The sequence below is a fragment of the Cucurbita pepo genome, chromosome 6 (genome assembly GCF_057944985.1).
Source record: "Cucurbita pepo subsp. pepo isolate OVF chromosome 6, ASM5794498v1, whole genome shotgun sequence".
In the NCBI taxonomy this organism is placed as follows: domain Eukaryota; kingdom Viridiplantae; phylum Streptophyta; class Magnoliopsida; order Cucurbitales; family Cucurbitaceae; genus Cucurbita; species Cucurbita pepo.
This window is the reverse complement of record NC_141803.1, coordinates 1,109,407-1,123,201: the sequence shown is the minus strand read 5'-3', so window position 1 is coordinate 1,123,201 and position 13,795 is coordinate 1,109,407. Positions and strand designations below refer to the sequence as shown.

Sequence of the window (13,795 nt, the reverse complement as noted above, 5' to 3'; positions counted from 1 at the left end):
AATGAAACGATCGATGGCCGAAACGCAGCGAATAATTTCGACCGTCGGATTCGCGATAATTAGTTCACGGTGTTCCGCAATAATATCCCTTTCCCTCCCTTGGGTTTCTTCTTAAGTGAACCTGCCCTTTTCCAATTCCAAATCTGAACCTTCTTACGCTTTTCCTGTTCTACTCTTCCCATCCGCATAATGTCTGAGCCCGAGATCGCCACCGTGCCGACCACCGAACAGGATTCCCCAGGAGATCAGGCTAAGGAGTCCCCCAAATCATCCAAGTCTTTTAGCACCTCCTTCAGTATTTGGCCGCCTTCGCAGCGCACTCGTGACGCTGTCATCAAACGCCTCATCGAGACGCTCTCCAACCCCTCTGTTCTCTCCAAGCGCTATGGCACTGTACCCCATGAAGAGGCCACCGATGCAGCGCGTCTTATAGAGGAGGAAGCTTATTCTTTCGCCGCTGCTAAAGCCAGCGCCGACGACGACGGGATCGAGATCCTTCAGCTTTATTCTAGGGAGATCAGCAAGCGCACTCTCGATACTGTCAAGGCCAGAGCTGCGTCCGATTCTACAGCTGAAAACGGGTCGTCTGCTCCTGTTGTATCGACCACCACCGATAAGGAGGAAACCCCATCTGTTCAAGAATCCTGATTTCTCCAGGGTTTTGTTCTCGTAGAATGTGAATTAGGTTTTCAGACTGCTTCTTGAGGGTTGCTTTTACGGAGATCTGTTTGTATTGCTTATGAATGTCTGATACTTACATGAGAAACATAACCTTTGAATTTCAAAGTCTAGGACCCCCGCCCCTTTATCATGACTCGTGTTGTGCTTTTCTATTTATTTTATGATTTTTACAATTTAAAGCTGTGGTTTCATGGCATAAACTAGTTCTTGATCATCTGTGTTCCCGAGCATGTTTTGATTAGAATGTGGCTAACTCATTATCCCGGCCTCTCCATTGATATTTAATTTCCTTGCATAGTATTTTGTTTCATTGCTCCTGCTCTGGTTGTATTGTGCTCAACTATGATTCTATAAATAGGGCTCTAGTTGTAGTACATTGACATTACAATCCGCTGCGAGGCATTGTAAGAAATTAGAGAGATTTAAATGGCTTTTGTTTCTAGGTGCCCTTGGAAAATAGCTGCAACCCTTTGTTCCTATTGTGATATATTTAAAGTCACTACATTGATGCCTGAACCTCGTAGTTCATGGTGGAAGAATGCAAGTTGTCTGATCTTCATGTTTAGTTGGTTATGGATTTTGAACCTGCGTATTGATTAAAGCTCCTTGCAGCAACCCTTTGTCAAACCCCTGGTGAAAAATGCATCTTTGGGATTGCGCGATTTGAGCTGTTTGTGCAAGGTTCTATTGCCATTTTTTTTTTTTTTTTTTTTTTTGTCTCATAATCCCATGTCTAAACTATTTCTCATTTGTTATCTTAATACCATGGGCATTCCTTTGATGTTCTAAATTTGTTGACCGCGAATTGTTCCCTGTGCTGTAGTGCTTGTGTTCAGTAATGCTTCACTAGATTTTGTAGATTAGCTTACTTCAAGCGGGTGTAGACGAGTATTCTTGGGGAAGTGTTTGATTTATTCGTTCAATTAATCAAATACAGATGTGTCTATTTGTTTGCCTATGCTTCCTCTTGATGTGGTATCATGCATTGCTAGTTTTCATTTTATGTTTCTGTAGTTCTTTAGATTTGTATTGTGCTGTATGGTGATCTACTGGAAGACTTATATCTGTATCAATTGAGTTCTGAATCCAAAAGGCAAGTTCTTGATGTGCACTGTGGCATCAGTTTTTTTAGCTTGTACTGCATTTTTCCACCAGATTTCTCAAATGTCATTGTCTTACACTACAAGTTTACCAACCATCTACGGTATAGTACCATTCATATTCATTTTTACCATTCATTTACTTCCTTTCTCTAGCTAAACGAAATAGGCTGGATGGGTAACTTATACCAAATGAACTGGGTTTGAGATTGATATGGGGCAGTGAATATGTTTGGCTTCGGTACATGTTAATGCTTGTTGAATGAATTTTCTCATGGTTTATGTATATGAACAGGATGTATTTTGAGACTGAATGAGCTTCTCCAGAATCAGGGAGTACATGCTCTGCCTCTGGTGTAGGTACCCAAATAGAATCACCTCGACCACTCGTAGATTTATGGATGTTTCTGTGTGACCCGTCTGGCATATAGAGATGAGTGTTCGTCAACGAATTTGATCACCACGGTTGTAGGCGACTGTGCTTCCAGAATTGTAAGCACCGGTTCACTGTCTCGCCTTGTCTGCGTGGTGCTCATATTTCCTATACAAATCTCGAAAAGCATTCAAGAACATGCCTCCATTCCCCTATCTTGGGCATTTGAAATAGAAGGTAAAGGCAAAACATTCATGGATTGAATCCAATCCATGGGTAAAGTTGTGTGCTGAAACCATTTTGGAAACGCTGCTGTGATTGCAAGGAAAGGCTGCTTAGCTTGAGAAAACTACAAAGAAGAAGGAATCTTATTCAAATCAAATGCTCATGTAAGCACATACGAAACTAACAAAAGAAGTGATGCTTTTAATCTGAAGTCATCAAACACTAACACACAAAACACGGGATTCCAATTCCAATATTAATTAACTAAACCCAAATACAAATATAAACAAAACCAATAAAAAGTGGTCAAACAAAATCTCGATTTCCACTTTGTTTCCATGTTGAAGCAAAGCAAGGATCTTCTTTTTAGGCCTCCATCCAGGAGGGCGCCGCATCCATCCATTTCAGCCCTAATCTAATCTAATCTTCCTCCATTTCTTCTACTCTTCGCTGTCCAATTCCAATGGTCAAATTTAAAGCTTTGTCCGTTTGTCTGATGCGATTGGAATCGTGATCGTGATCTATGTTTTTGGTACAAGAAAACAAAATAATTGAAACTTACGTTATTCATGACCCCAACTCTGTGATACGAATAAATGCAAAAACAAGATCTCCCTCGCTAAAACTGGTATAAAAGTTTCAATTTTGTGTATAATTGTACAAAACAATGAAGAACAAGAAGAAGAAGAAAAGGCAAAAACGGTCAGTGCCCGGGACCTTTTTTACTAGGCCCAGACGCCAACACGAAACTCAAGCTCCTAAATTCACTGTGACTACTGCTACTTAATGAATTAACTTGGTCCCTAAAAGCTGCCACTCCAATTGCCTCCACACCTCCCATTTTCTCCTTCCCATCAGCTAACTTCTCTGAAACTGATCTCAAGGTTCTGCCCTCAACCGTTAGGAAATGGGCTGACGCCACCATTAACAGAACACCCACAACAAAACAGAGACGTTTGCCTGATGCTGTGGCGCTCATTTCCATTGCCATTGATGTCTCGTAGAGTTGCTAAGTTTGTGAGTCTCAGTAAGCGAATTCGGGATATATATATGTGTGTGTGTGTATAAGGTAAAGGGCGAGTTGGTTTTGAATTGGGAAGAATTTGGACGGTTAACGTGAGATTATTTGACACTGCTGCCTTCCAATATTTAAGGCTTTCAAATACTCGTGACAAGATCGGTAATGTTCATCGATTGGGGGAATGGGTATTACGGCGTTTTCCCTTTTTCCTTTCTTGCTGTTGGGAGTTTGACTTTTGTTAAATTAAACGATACGCCTTGCGTTCAAATGTGGAACGAAATTGAAGCAATTTTCTTGATTTGGAATGGACAAATTTGCAGTGCAACCCCCACGCCAAGTTTTGACTTTGGTAACCCAGTGGATACTGAGGCAACCTGGTTGGATGTGATTGGTGGGTGGTTTCAAAGCTCTCTCCTTTTTGTGCTTAGAATATGGAACTTCTTTTCCTTCAAATGAAACTTTTGACCTAAATTTGAGATGCTAATGTCTTCCAATTGAGGTTGGTCGATTTGACAACTACCTTTACCTCACCGTCGTCCCCACCACGACGCTCTGCTTTTTGCAGACACAAGAAACTCAAAAAAGCTTACTTTCCGGACACAGTAGCTTTCTTCCACTAATTACTCTTATCCAAGTTAATAACTTGATAATATAGATTTAAAGAGACAAACCCCCCATAAATCAATACCTCATACTTCAATGTCTTCAAATCTTAGGCCATAATTTTCGTGACTTTTGTTCTAATTAAACCTGTAAAAGAAATTTCAATGAGTGCCACCATGTATAATTTATTATAACCCAAATGGGGGAAAGGAGATTTTGGCAACGCTCGTGATCGGGTTGCCTTATTGACCGAATGGTGGAAAAACACAGCGGCCCTTGCCGCCGCATCCGGCGGTTGCCACGGTGGCCACCAACTTTGAGTTCACATTAGTAGCGAAAAAATGTGAAACCCCATTCTTGGATTTGTCCTGTGGGTCACGGATTCAGATTGCACCGCCCACTCTCCCGGAATTCCTGATCGTTGATTTTGTGTGTTGTGAAGTGGGTTGTTGGAGAGTCGGAGATGGAGATATTCAGTATTTTTCATTCCCCTACACATATATCTATATATATAGATATACATAGATATGCGTGTATGGTGATTAGTGAATGATACGTAATGCACGTTCCTTTCAAACGCCATTTAGATAGACAATGAAGTCCATCGTTTTCATTTAGATCATCTCAATTCTATGGCTCCTTGACCACACCAACGGGTCTCCTCCAACCAAAATAAACATCTATTAGCTGTGTGACAATGTAACAGCCGTCCTTTTTATTTTATTGTAATTGGGAGTTTTTAAACGAAGAGGATTTTCCCACATTATAGTAGAAGAACAAAACCAAATCAATATTAAGAGTGAGGCTTAATTATTATAAATATTTGTTAAATAAAGTAATCATTCGAGAAGAAAAAATAAATAAAAGGATAAGAATTGATTTTGTTTAATTTCTTTAGAGAAAGTATTGGTATAAAAATGCATGTTTTGAGGCAAAAAAAAAAAAACCAAAAATCAGGATAGAAGTATGAATGTGTAGCGGTAATTAAAAGCAATAGAAAGCTACTTTAATCCCAACTCCCAACCATTTTACCTTTACCTTTATTTGCATTTTTATATTTCATTTCGTGGCCTTAAAATATAGTTGAACAACCAATTTGTAATGTTGTACCAAAGTCAACTCAAATCTACATGATCCATTAAACTCATTAATGTTTTGTACTAGATTAGTATTACAATTTTGAATAATGTAATGAATATTTAGAAGAAAAGTAAAAGAGAAGGGCTGGGTGGAGGTGTATCCAAACAGGGGGGGAGGGTTAAGGAATAGGAATAGGGATAGGAATAGGAATAGTAGGAATAGGAATAGGAATAGTAGGAATAGTAGGAATAGGAAGCGTGGTATATCGGGGTTGAGGAGTTAGGTATCCGTGAAAACAAACATGAAAATGGTGATAATGAGAAGGAGACAGAAGGCGAAGAGAGAGTTGGTGAAATTGGGGAAAAGACATCCGCATCCAGGTGCATTCAATTCTCATCTTGTCCTCTTCCTAACCCTTCAAACCTTATGCTTTAACTCCTTCTTCCTCAATCCCTTTTCTTCTTCACGGTTTCTTTTCGTTACTTGTAAAGGGCTAAGAGGGTTTTCGATTTCTCTGGTATTTGGAGATGAAGCGAGTTGTTCCGGAGGGGAAAGGGGATCGGAAGACGGAGAAGAAACCCAGGGCGGTTTCCCATGACTGTGATGGAGGAGGCGTCTCCGACAAGACTGGATTTATGAATTTGGATGATAATTTGCTGTTTGAGGTTTTTAAGCATGTGGATGCCACGACTCTGGCCATGGCGGCCTGTGTGAGCAAGCAATGGCACAAAACCGCTGAAGATGAACGGCTTTGGGAGCTGATCTGCACTAGGCACTGGGCTAACACCGGCTGTGGCAATCAACAACTCCGATCTGTAGTTCTGGCCCTCGGTGGCTTCCGCCGCCTTCACTCGCTCTTCATCTGGCCTCTTACCAAGCCCCAGTCCTCCTCCTCCTCCACATCTTCGTCCGCTTCCTCCTCGTCGCCGTGGTCTCCGTTCCCGGCGATGATTGGGTCGAAGCCGCCAGCCCGGTGGGGGAAGGATGAGGTCCATCTCTCACTCTCGCTTCTCTCAATTCGATACTACGAAAAGATGAATTTCAGCAGCAGAGGCAGATGAAGGGAGCTCCATCCATGTTCAGTCCCCATTTAACCATTTTCCTTTTTCAAGTTTCCCGATTGAATTTTCCCTTTCAATTCAATCTGTTCTGGATTTGATCTGGGGTTTGTTTGTTTGATTGATTTCTTTTTTCTTTTTGTGGGTTAATTAGATGTGTATCATGTTCATGTGTGTACTCTATGATATAAGATAAGATAACATTAGTTTCCAACTTCTGTCTCTGGTTTATTTATATGTATGAAGAAGAAATGAAAAAAAGAAATGGAAAGTCCGGATGAGTCTGTGATGCAGATGAGATGGGAAGAAGATGGCCCATAAATGGAATAGCTGTGATTGATCAAGAAAATGATGAAGGGGGGAAAGAGAAGAGATGACAGGTGTAAAATTAGGGGCGTGGCCTTGCCTTCCCAGGTTTGCGTTGGGCTGTGGGACAAGCGATTGCCAATGCCCCATTCGCCCCCAGACAAATAGCATAAGACAAAGAGCTGAGTTGCCTTTTGGAAAAATAAGAGAATACAATGAGATCTCACAATACCCATACCCATCACCCAACAGCCATGCCCCTATGTGTTCATTTCTCATAGTTGCCTTCCCTCTTTTGCGCTGCCTTCCTTTTCCATGGAATCTACATATTATCGATATTATTATTATTATTATTATTCCGGGTCGGGTATGCTAGAAGGTATAATATCCAAGCTACCGTTCTAATGTTAAAATTAGTATTGAATTGAAGAATACAATAGAAGTATGAATCATTTATGCAGCGCGTTTGTAGGGGAGATGTTGAGATCAGTGAACTGACTCGATAGCTTGGTGGAAGTTTAATTACACGTAAGGGTAGTTTTGTTGATCATTGGCTAAGCCTCATGGTCTGTGAGGACGTTACTTTCCGTTTTCTTGAACGTATGAGACTAATAGTATAACATATTGGATAAGGCAGCATTGGGAATCAAATGGGAATGTTTGGGCTGTAGATACTTCCTCTGGCCCAGATGACGCTGGTGTTCAATTTCGTTTCGGCCCACGCCCATATATATTCTAGTACCACTCATCTTGCGACAACCAGGTATGTCCGAGGTGGTCTTAAAACCAATTTCATGTATAGTTGTACAATGTTCTGTATTTGAATAGAATAGAATAGAGACTGTCCAATTGGAAAATTTTTAAATTAGCTATTCATTTCATTTAGCAATTTTAATTAATTTATTTTTGAATATAATAAAAAGGTGTGCATAATAAGAGCTTGGGAGGCTAAGATAGTGGATATAGTACGTAGGAAGACGGGGAAAAGCCCAATTAGTGCGATTAAAAACCCCCCAGCGTTCCATTCCATTCCAAAAGGGAGGAAACCCCAGCAAGCAGTAGTTGTAGGAGTCCTCCTTGCTTCTTCTTCTCGTCCTTAACTGGAACCCAACTCGATTCTCAACTAACCATTCAACAAAGTAGCTATCCAAATGGGAAGCCCTGATAGTCGGGTTGCTTCCGATTCCGCCGACACTACATCCAAGAATGACTCTGAAGACGACGACGAAAATGGAGTCCACAGCCCGCCTTCCCATCCCTGTCCTTTCTCCGAAGGAGAGAAGGTCCTCGCTTTTCATAGCTTTCTCATATATGAAGCTAAGGTTCCATCTCTTTTCACCCCCCTTCTGGAGTTGTAGTGTAATTTTTTTTTTTTTCTTTTTTGTTTTTGTTTTTTTGCTTGCTGGCTGAAACGTGCTTCTCTAATTTAGGCTGATTTTTACTTACTTCAAACCCCTGTTGAACAACAAAGGGATGATCACAATGTGAGGACGCATTTTGAGTTGCCAGCTAAACGAAAAGAAATTAGCAAGATTTGATTTCGAACCACTTAATTCACATTTTTTTTGTAATAATCAACCCTCAATTTTGTTTCAAGAATGAATCTTTGCAAGTTCTGACATTTGTATTTTGGTGGTCTAGAACATCGAGTTTGCAACACTACTTCAATCTTTTTTTATAATATGTAGTATGCATCAATTGTGATGAACTAATCCTCATCTTGAATTTCATTCCTAGCCCTGCCAGGCTAGCATACTCTAAATTCAACCATCCAATCCTGGCTTGAATGCTTTCTATGGACCCCCTCCCCCCACATTGTTCATTGAATACTTGATCGTAACGTCCGAAGGATTGTATTCAGATGATTTTCATTGGGGGCCCGTTTTATGATCCTATTTTTGATTGGGATGTTATGAAGCCTTTCTAGGCACATTAAATAAATTGGTTATTACTGTGAAACTTATAGAATCTATAGCTTATTTGTCTTCTTACTTTTAGGTGTCTGTTTTTTTGATAGGTGCTGAAAACAGAATATCAGTTGAAAGAATGGAGATGTTATGTTCATTACCTTGTAAGTAGAATATGCTTGTGTGCCTTTGAGTGTGTGTGTGTGTGTGTGTGTGTGTGTCTTGTCTCTCTTCTGGGAAGGGGTATTGTGCATGAAGGGGGATCTTGAGACCATGTTCTTTGTTTTGCAGGGATGGAGCAAAACGTGAGTGAGTCCTCCTTTTGATTTAATCAATGACCGAGACAGTTCCCATATCTAATCTGATGGTTTATGGGACAGAATATTTGTTCTAGGCCTGTTGTTTTCTCGATATATGTTGTCGAGTGACCACTCTCCTCTTCTCGCTCACTCCTGGCCCTCCTAATCTACTGCTTAAATACCTGTTGGGTTTTTTTATACATGGAAACTGCGTTGATATTTTAGATTATCTCCTTTTCAGCATATAAATTTCTTGTTCTTTATGTGTTTTCTTGCTTTTGTTGCTAGGCATCCCACTAAATCTACTTCAGGCTTTTGGTTTGTTGGTTCTACTTTAGAGGTAGACTGGAGGGAGTCAATGTTGCTTGCAGGGATATCATAAAGTTTGTGAATGCAGATGAGCAAACGATTCTGCATAATTGTTGATTTTGTTTATGTTTGGACCTTGAAAAAATAAATACTTGAAGGTGAAAAAGGCATCAGAACTTTCAATTATTTAAAGAAAAAAACTCACCCAAAACAAAAAACTTAGGCATAACAGGAATCTGTATAAGCTTCGAGAGAACCCCGCAAAAAAAAAATCCTTAAGACTTGTCTAACGGGCAGACAAGCTCGTCTCTTTGTTGACTGGGCCTGTTTGCATCACTGGTAAACAAGTCAGATTGGAAAATTCTCTCTATTCGAAGGGTCTAGCTAAAGCCATCTTCAAATTTCCATTAGGACAACACCAATATTCACACAAGCATGACATTTTTAGAACATTCTACGTTGAAGATTCTAGGAATGACCAAATCTTGATGGCTTTTTCACCTATGAATCATTCCGAGAAGCTGGTATTAAGGTCACTTGTTATTCTGATTGAAAGAGTCTGGTCACAAAGTGTTTTACGATAGACCCTAAACTTCTACGCACTAGTACCTTTTAACCTATGACTATTAGCTGTAAATAATCCCCACTTCCGCCCCCTATTTGATTGAGATACTAAAATGCCCTTGAGAGTCAGTTTCATGGATAAATCACCAAACGTACTTGGAGATCAAAACACATTTTATTTGCTTGAGATACTGCCTTTAAGGTTGTGATGTGCAGGCCACCATCTTCTTTGTGAAATAGACTTTCTTCCACCCTCCCAAGTGGCTAACAGAATTATTACCTTCTCCAACTCGGAGAAAGTTTCTCCTTTGTATTCAAGAATATTGGCCACTTTATTTGGTATTTGGAGAAGAGACAACATATATTATGAGCATATAAGACAAAAAAGGTTAGATGATAGATGTTCCCCACCTTCAAAGGAAATAGCATTCTAGTGCTTCTTCAGTCTTCTAGGGATCTTTCTAATCATTGATCTCGAGAGATAAGGTTACTGCCTCAGTGCATACGGGCACTGAGGCACTTTCAGAAAGCACGCCATTCTTTCCGCTTATAAAAGATTTCCTCCACGTCAATGCTAGTGCCTACTTAAGTAATCTTCCACAAGCTAATTTTCCCACTTCCTACCAAAATCTTTCAAACTCCTAGGATATACTACCAATCTCCTGTTCATCTAAGCACCCAAGACAAGTATCAATCTGCATCTTGGAGATGATTAAGAATGATTCGCTACCACTTGCTTGGATACCTTTGAGGACACTACTTGAAGACGTCCGATGAGAAGCCTTCAAAAGACATTCACAACCCAAACAAGAGGAGAAAAGAGATTTCCTTATTTTCAACCTCTTTGTCTATGGTGTTACTCCAATATTCGTTTGTTCTGCAATCTTTTATTTGAATCTTTGTTATCTTTACTCATCAATTATATTTCCTTCTGCCAGGAAGACGGGTAAGTACTTTAGGTATAAGTTTATGGAAATGTTGGGCGTCCTTGTTCTGTGCATGCCTTTACTTTATTACTCGGACTATAGATCTTTTATTTCCTCGTTTATTTTTATGTAACAGTTGGGACGAGTGGTATATTAAAATGTTTTCTGTGCATGCATTTACTTTACTACTTGACTATAGATCTTTTATTTCCTCATTTATTTTATGGAACAGTTGGGATGAGTGGGTAGGACTTGATCGATTACTGAAGTTTACTGAAGAGAATGTGCAGAAACAGCTGGAACTCAATGAGAAGCGAGGGACTGACAAAAAGGCAGCTCGAGCATCCCAGATTAAACCCAAGAATGGTAATTGTTGGTTTGTTTAATTAATAACATATGCATTGCTGCGTATTATTTAAACTTAAGTGTAGTTTAGCCTTCAAATTTAGGATATTGGAACTAAAAACAGTGCACCGATAGAGATGGAAATGGAAATTTTGGAAATTTATTCAACCTCTCCCATTATCCTGGGTGGTTGGCTCTTCATCTCAGCAGAACACAAATGCTTTATGCAGTGTATTGTATATGGTTAGAAGGGAACAAAGCCTGGTCACTTGGATTTTTAAATAAAAAGAACTGTGGGAAGTTTCTCTGCTCTTCATAGTGACCCCTACTCTAGTGACGTCTCTAATTGTACTTTTGCTCTTAATTTTTTTCTAAATCAATAGAAGGTTTGTTTCTCATACAGAGAGGAAGGGGGAGAGAGAACATCAGAACTTGTAAAAGAATTTGCAGATAGAAATAGTAAAATTATTAATTTAAACATGGAGTGCTAGTTTATGCATGCGAAGATTATTGAACCAAAATAAATGTTAAGTTGGGAGTGTTCTGGAAGATGACAACCTAATGTCTGATGATATCTTGGCATTTATATTGCGTGGTTAGTTCAAGGTATTAGTCCAACCAAGATGAAGCAATAACTATGATGATTGTGATGTGACTGGAAAGGACATTTATACAGTAAGGGTTTAGCATTTAGGATCTTAACTGGAAAAGGACCATTTCTAGGTTCAATCTATAAATCCTAATATTAGGGCTCTTCTAGATTTCTAGTTCTGTATCTTTTACTGTAGAGTGTTCATGGACATATTGTAGTTAGTTGTGTCCAGGTTCCTTACATTAAGAGAATGTGAGAACTTTAGAATTTAGATAAAAGAATTGTCTGATCTTGTCGCTCTTATAACCATTTCTACATTCTACAAGCATCAGCAAAAATCCCGACAAATTGAACTCTACAATATTGGAGCGTAGGCGATGCTTATATTTTTCAGTTTATTTGAGAAACGTCTGCCAACTAGTTTGAAGATTGACATGAAGCATTATGTTTCCCGAGAAATAATTAATCTTGTTCTTGGTTTAATCTGTTCAAGCAATTATATATCTATGTGCAGTGGTAAAAGGGAGGAAGCGAAAGAATGATGCTAGTAAGGTATGCCAAAGTTAAATGTTGCTAGTGGCCCTTTAAAGTTACTGAGCGCACTCTCCTTTCCCCTCTTCCCCCACCCTTGAATTATTTCTTTCATGCTTTTTATTTCATCAGCCTTTTTCTAGTTATTGTTTCTTGTAAAAAGAACTTAGCATCTCGTTTGTTTACTGGTAGGAAAAGAATGCCGTGAACGTTGAAAAGCTTGTGAGCATACAGATTCCACTTAAACTAAAGAAGCAACTAGTTGATGACAGTGAGTTTGTAACGCATCTTGGGAAGGTAGTGATATCTGCCTTGCTTTCGTCATGACCATTATTACTTTCACAGAATCTAATGATCTTGTAATTTGGGGTTTGTTAATTATATTTTGCTGTGCAGTTGGTAAAGCTCCCTCGTACGCCTAATGTAGAAGATATCATGAAGAAATATCTTGAATACAGGCTGAAGAAGGATGGAACGTAAGTATGTTGTTTGTTACACCCTGTTCTTCATCGTCTTAATAATGCTATACGATTACAGGAAAGATGAATCCGTTGGAGAAATAGTGAAGGGGCTGATTTGTTACTTTGATAAAGCACTACCCGCGATGCTTCTATACAAAAGCGAGCGCCAACAATATGAAGAGTTGATCGTTCATGATGTCTCCCCTTCTTCCATATATGGCGCCGAACACCTTCTACGTCTATTCGGTAATACTGATTACCCTGGTTCTTATTTGCATACACTAGTGTGCATAATATGTGTGGTTAAAGGTCATAATTGAAGATGCTATGCGGGCGTTTTCATGAATCGCAGTTAGGTTGCCTGAGTTGTTGTCTCAAGCCAATATTGAAGAGGAGACTTTGACGGAACTGCAGCAGAAGTTCGTTGACTTGCTCAAGTATTTATTCCTCTCCTCACTACTGTGTGCTTTGAGACATTATTGTGGGTTTCCGTCTTGTTTTGATGTGTATGTTTGTTGCAGGTTTTTAAGGAAGAATCAGAACACATTTTTCTTGTCATCGTACCATGTGCCTGAGAATATGGAAACAAGCACCAACAATGCCGATGACTAAAACATGCAATCATCTTTAGATCAAATTAGCTATTCAAGCCTTACCCCGTTGTGGCGGCTTTTCATATCATTGTATATATTTCTATGTCGTCTAAACTTCATTGCGAACCGGTTAATGTTCTCATCACTGCGTTTCTGAAGAGCACTATATCAAATTCCAGCACTTATAACTTCTTTTCCCAACTCCTTTTTTGCTTTAGTGTGTGCATTGTATTTTAAAAGCCGACATGAGAGCTTGTCTTGTTGATTTGATCTAAAAATTCTCCACATATTACTAATTTGAACTCTTGCCTCCAGCGCAGTCCCATCCGGATGGACACTAGTTTCCAATTACATGGCCGTGGAGCAGAGCAGGGGGCAGGCATTTTCCAACCCTTTATCCTCGTCCGTTTGCAGTTTGGAATGTTAGGGAGCAATTATTTTCAAAAAATGAATATAAAAGAAGGAAGAATAAGAAAAACCCGTGAATGAAACGACAATCCACTTTTCACCGGACCACATAGACCGTACTCTATCTGCTGCGGCGACATGAATGGGGCTCAAATCTTTTGCAGAAAGGGGCAGTTTTACTTTCTATTATTTTTGTGGTTACGCAAATGTTCATTATTTTTGGAATTACGTTGCAGTTGGGACAATCGCAGCTCATATGCATTACAGGAAGAGAAGCAGAAGCAGCGGGCCATTGGATTCTTTCACTCAGAAGTGGGGCCTTTTGAATTACCTCTAGCTTCTGCTGCTTCTGCCTCTGCCTCTGCCTCTGCTTCTGCTGTGAGTAAAATCTGAGAATCAGAAGGGCGTTGAAT

At 39.7% G+C, this 13,795-nt stretch overlaps 3 protein-coding genes across 10 annotated transcripts; all 3 read left to right on the top strand.

Annotated features, from left to right (window-relative positions):
- The first annotated feature begins 1 nt into the window (after nt 1).
- Nucleotides 2-895, top strand: LOC111797032 (MFP1 attachment factor 1). Its single transcript, XM_023679894.2, has one exon. It carries the CDS (start codon nt 190-192, stop codon nt 646-648), a length of 459 nt encoding a protein of 152 aa, XP_023535662.1. The 5' UTR covers nt 2-189; the 3' UTR covers nt 649-895.
- Nucleotides 896-5,348: 4,453 nt separating this feature from the next.
- LOC111797739 (F-box protein GID2-like) lies at nt 5,349-6,355 on the top strand. Its single transcript, XM_023680855.2, has one exon. The coding sequence runs from the start codon at nt 5,611-5,613 to the stop codon at nt 6,142-6,144; it is 534 nt and encodes a 177-aa protein (XP_023536623.2). The 5' UTR covers nt 5,349-5,610; the 3' UTR covers nt 6,145-6,355.
- A 1,063-nt stretch (nt 6,356-7,418) lies between these two features.
- Nucleotides 7,419-13,175, top strand: LOC111797191 (protein MRG1). Of its 8 annotated transcripts, none has more exons than XM_087124692.1 (10): nt 7,419-7,769; nt 8,465-8,518; nt 8,646-8,659; nt 10,685-10,818; nt 11,883-11,941; nt 12,119-12,217; nt 12,317-12,396; nt 12,458-12,627; nt 12,734-12,818; nt 12,903-13,175. In XM_087124692.1, the coding sequence occupies exons 1-10, from the start codon at nt 7,599-7,601 to the stop codon at nt 12,991-12,993; spliced, it is 957 nt and encodes a 318-aa protein (XP_086980818.1). In that variant the 5' UTR covers nt 7,419-7,598; the 3' UTR covers nt 12,994-13,175. The 8 variants fall into 8 exon arrangements, with proteins under 8 accessions (XP_086980818.1, XP_086980817.1, XP_086980820.1 ...); XM_087124691.1 differs by having other exon boundaries at nt 7,421-7,769; nt 12,113-12,217; XM_087124693.1 differs by having other exon boundaries at nt 7,422-7,769; nt 11,904-11,941.
- The last annotated feature ends 620 nt before the right edge of the window (nt 13,176-13,795 follow it).

Excerpts from the sequence above, each read along its gene's own strand:
- LOC111797032 (XM_023679894.2), top strand. The coding sequence starts at position 190 with ATGTCTGAGCCCGAGATCGCCACCGTGCCGACCACCGAACAGGATTCC.
- LOC111797739 (XM_023680855.2), top strand. The coding sequence starts at position 5,611 with ATGAAGCGAGTTGTTCCGGAGGGGAAAGGGGATCGGAAGACGGAGAAG.
- LOC111797191 (XM_087124691.1), top strand. The coding sequence starts at position 7,599 with ATGGGAAGCCCTGATAGTCGGGTTGCTTCCGATTCCGCCGACACTACA. Across the intron at positions 7,770-8,464 it reads TTCTCATATATGAAGCTAAG|GTGCTGAAAACAGAATATCA; the intron begins GTTCCATCTCTT and ends TTTTTTTGATAG. Across the intron at positions 12,819-12,902 it reads AAGTTCGTTGACTTGCTCAA|GTTTTTAAGGAAGAATCAGA; the intron begins GTATTTATTCCT and ends TGTTTGTTGCAG.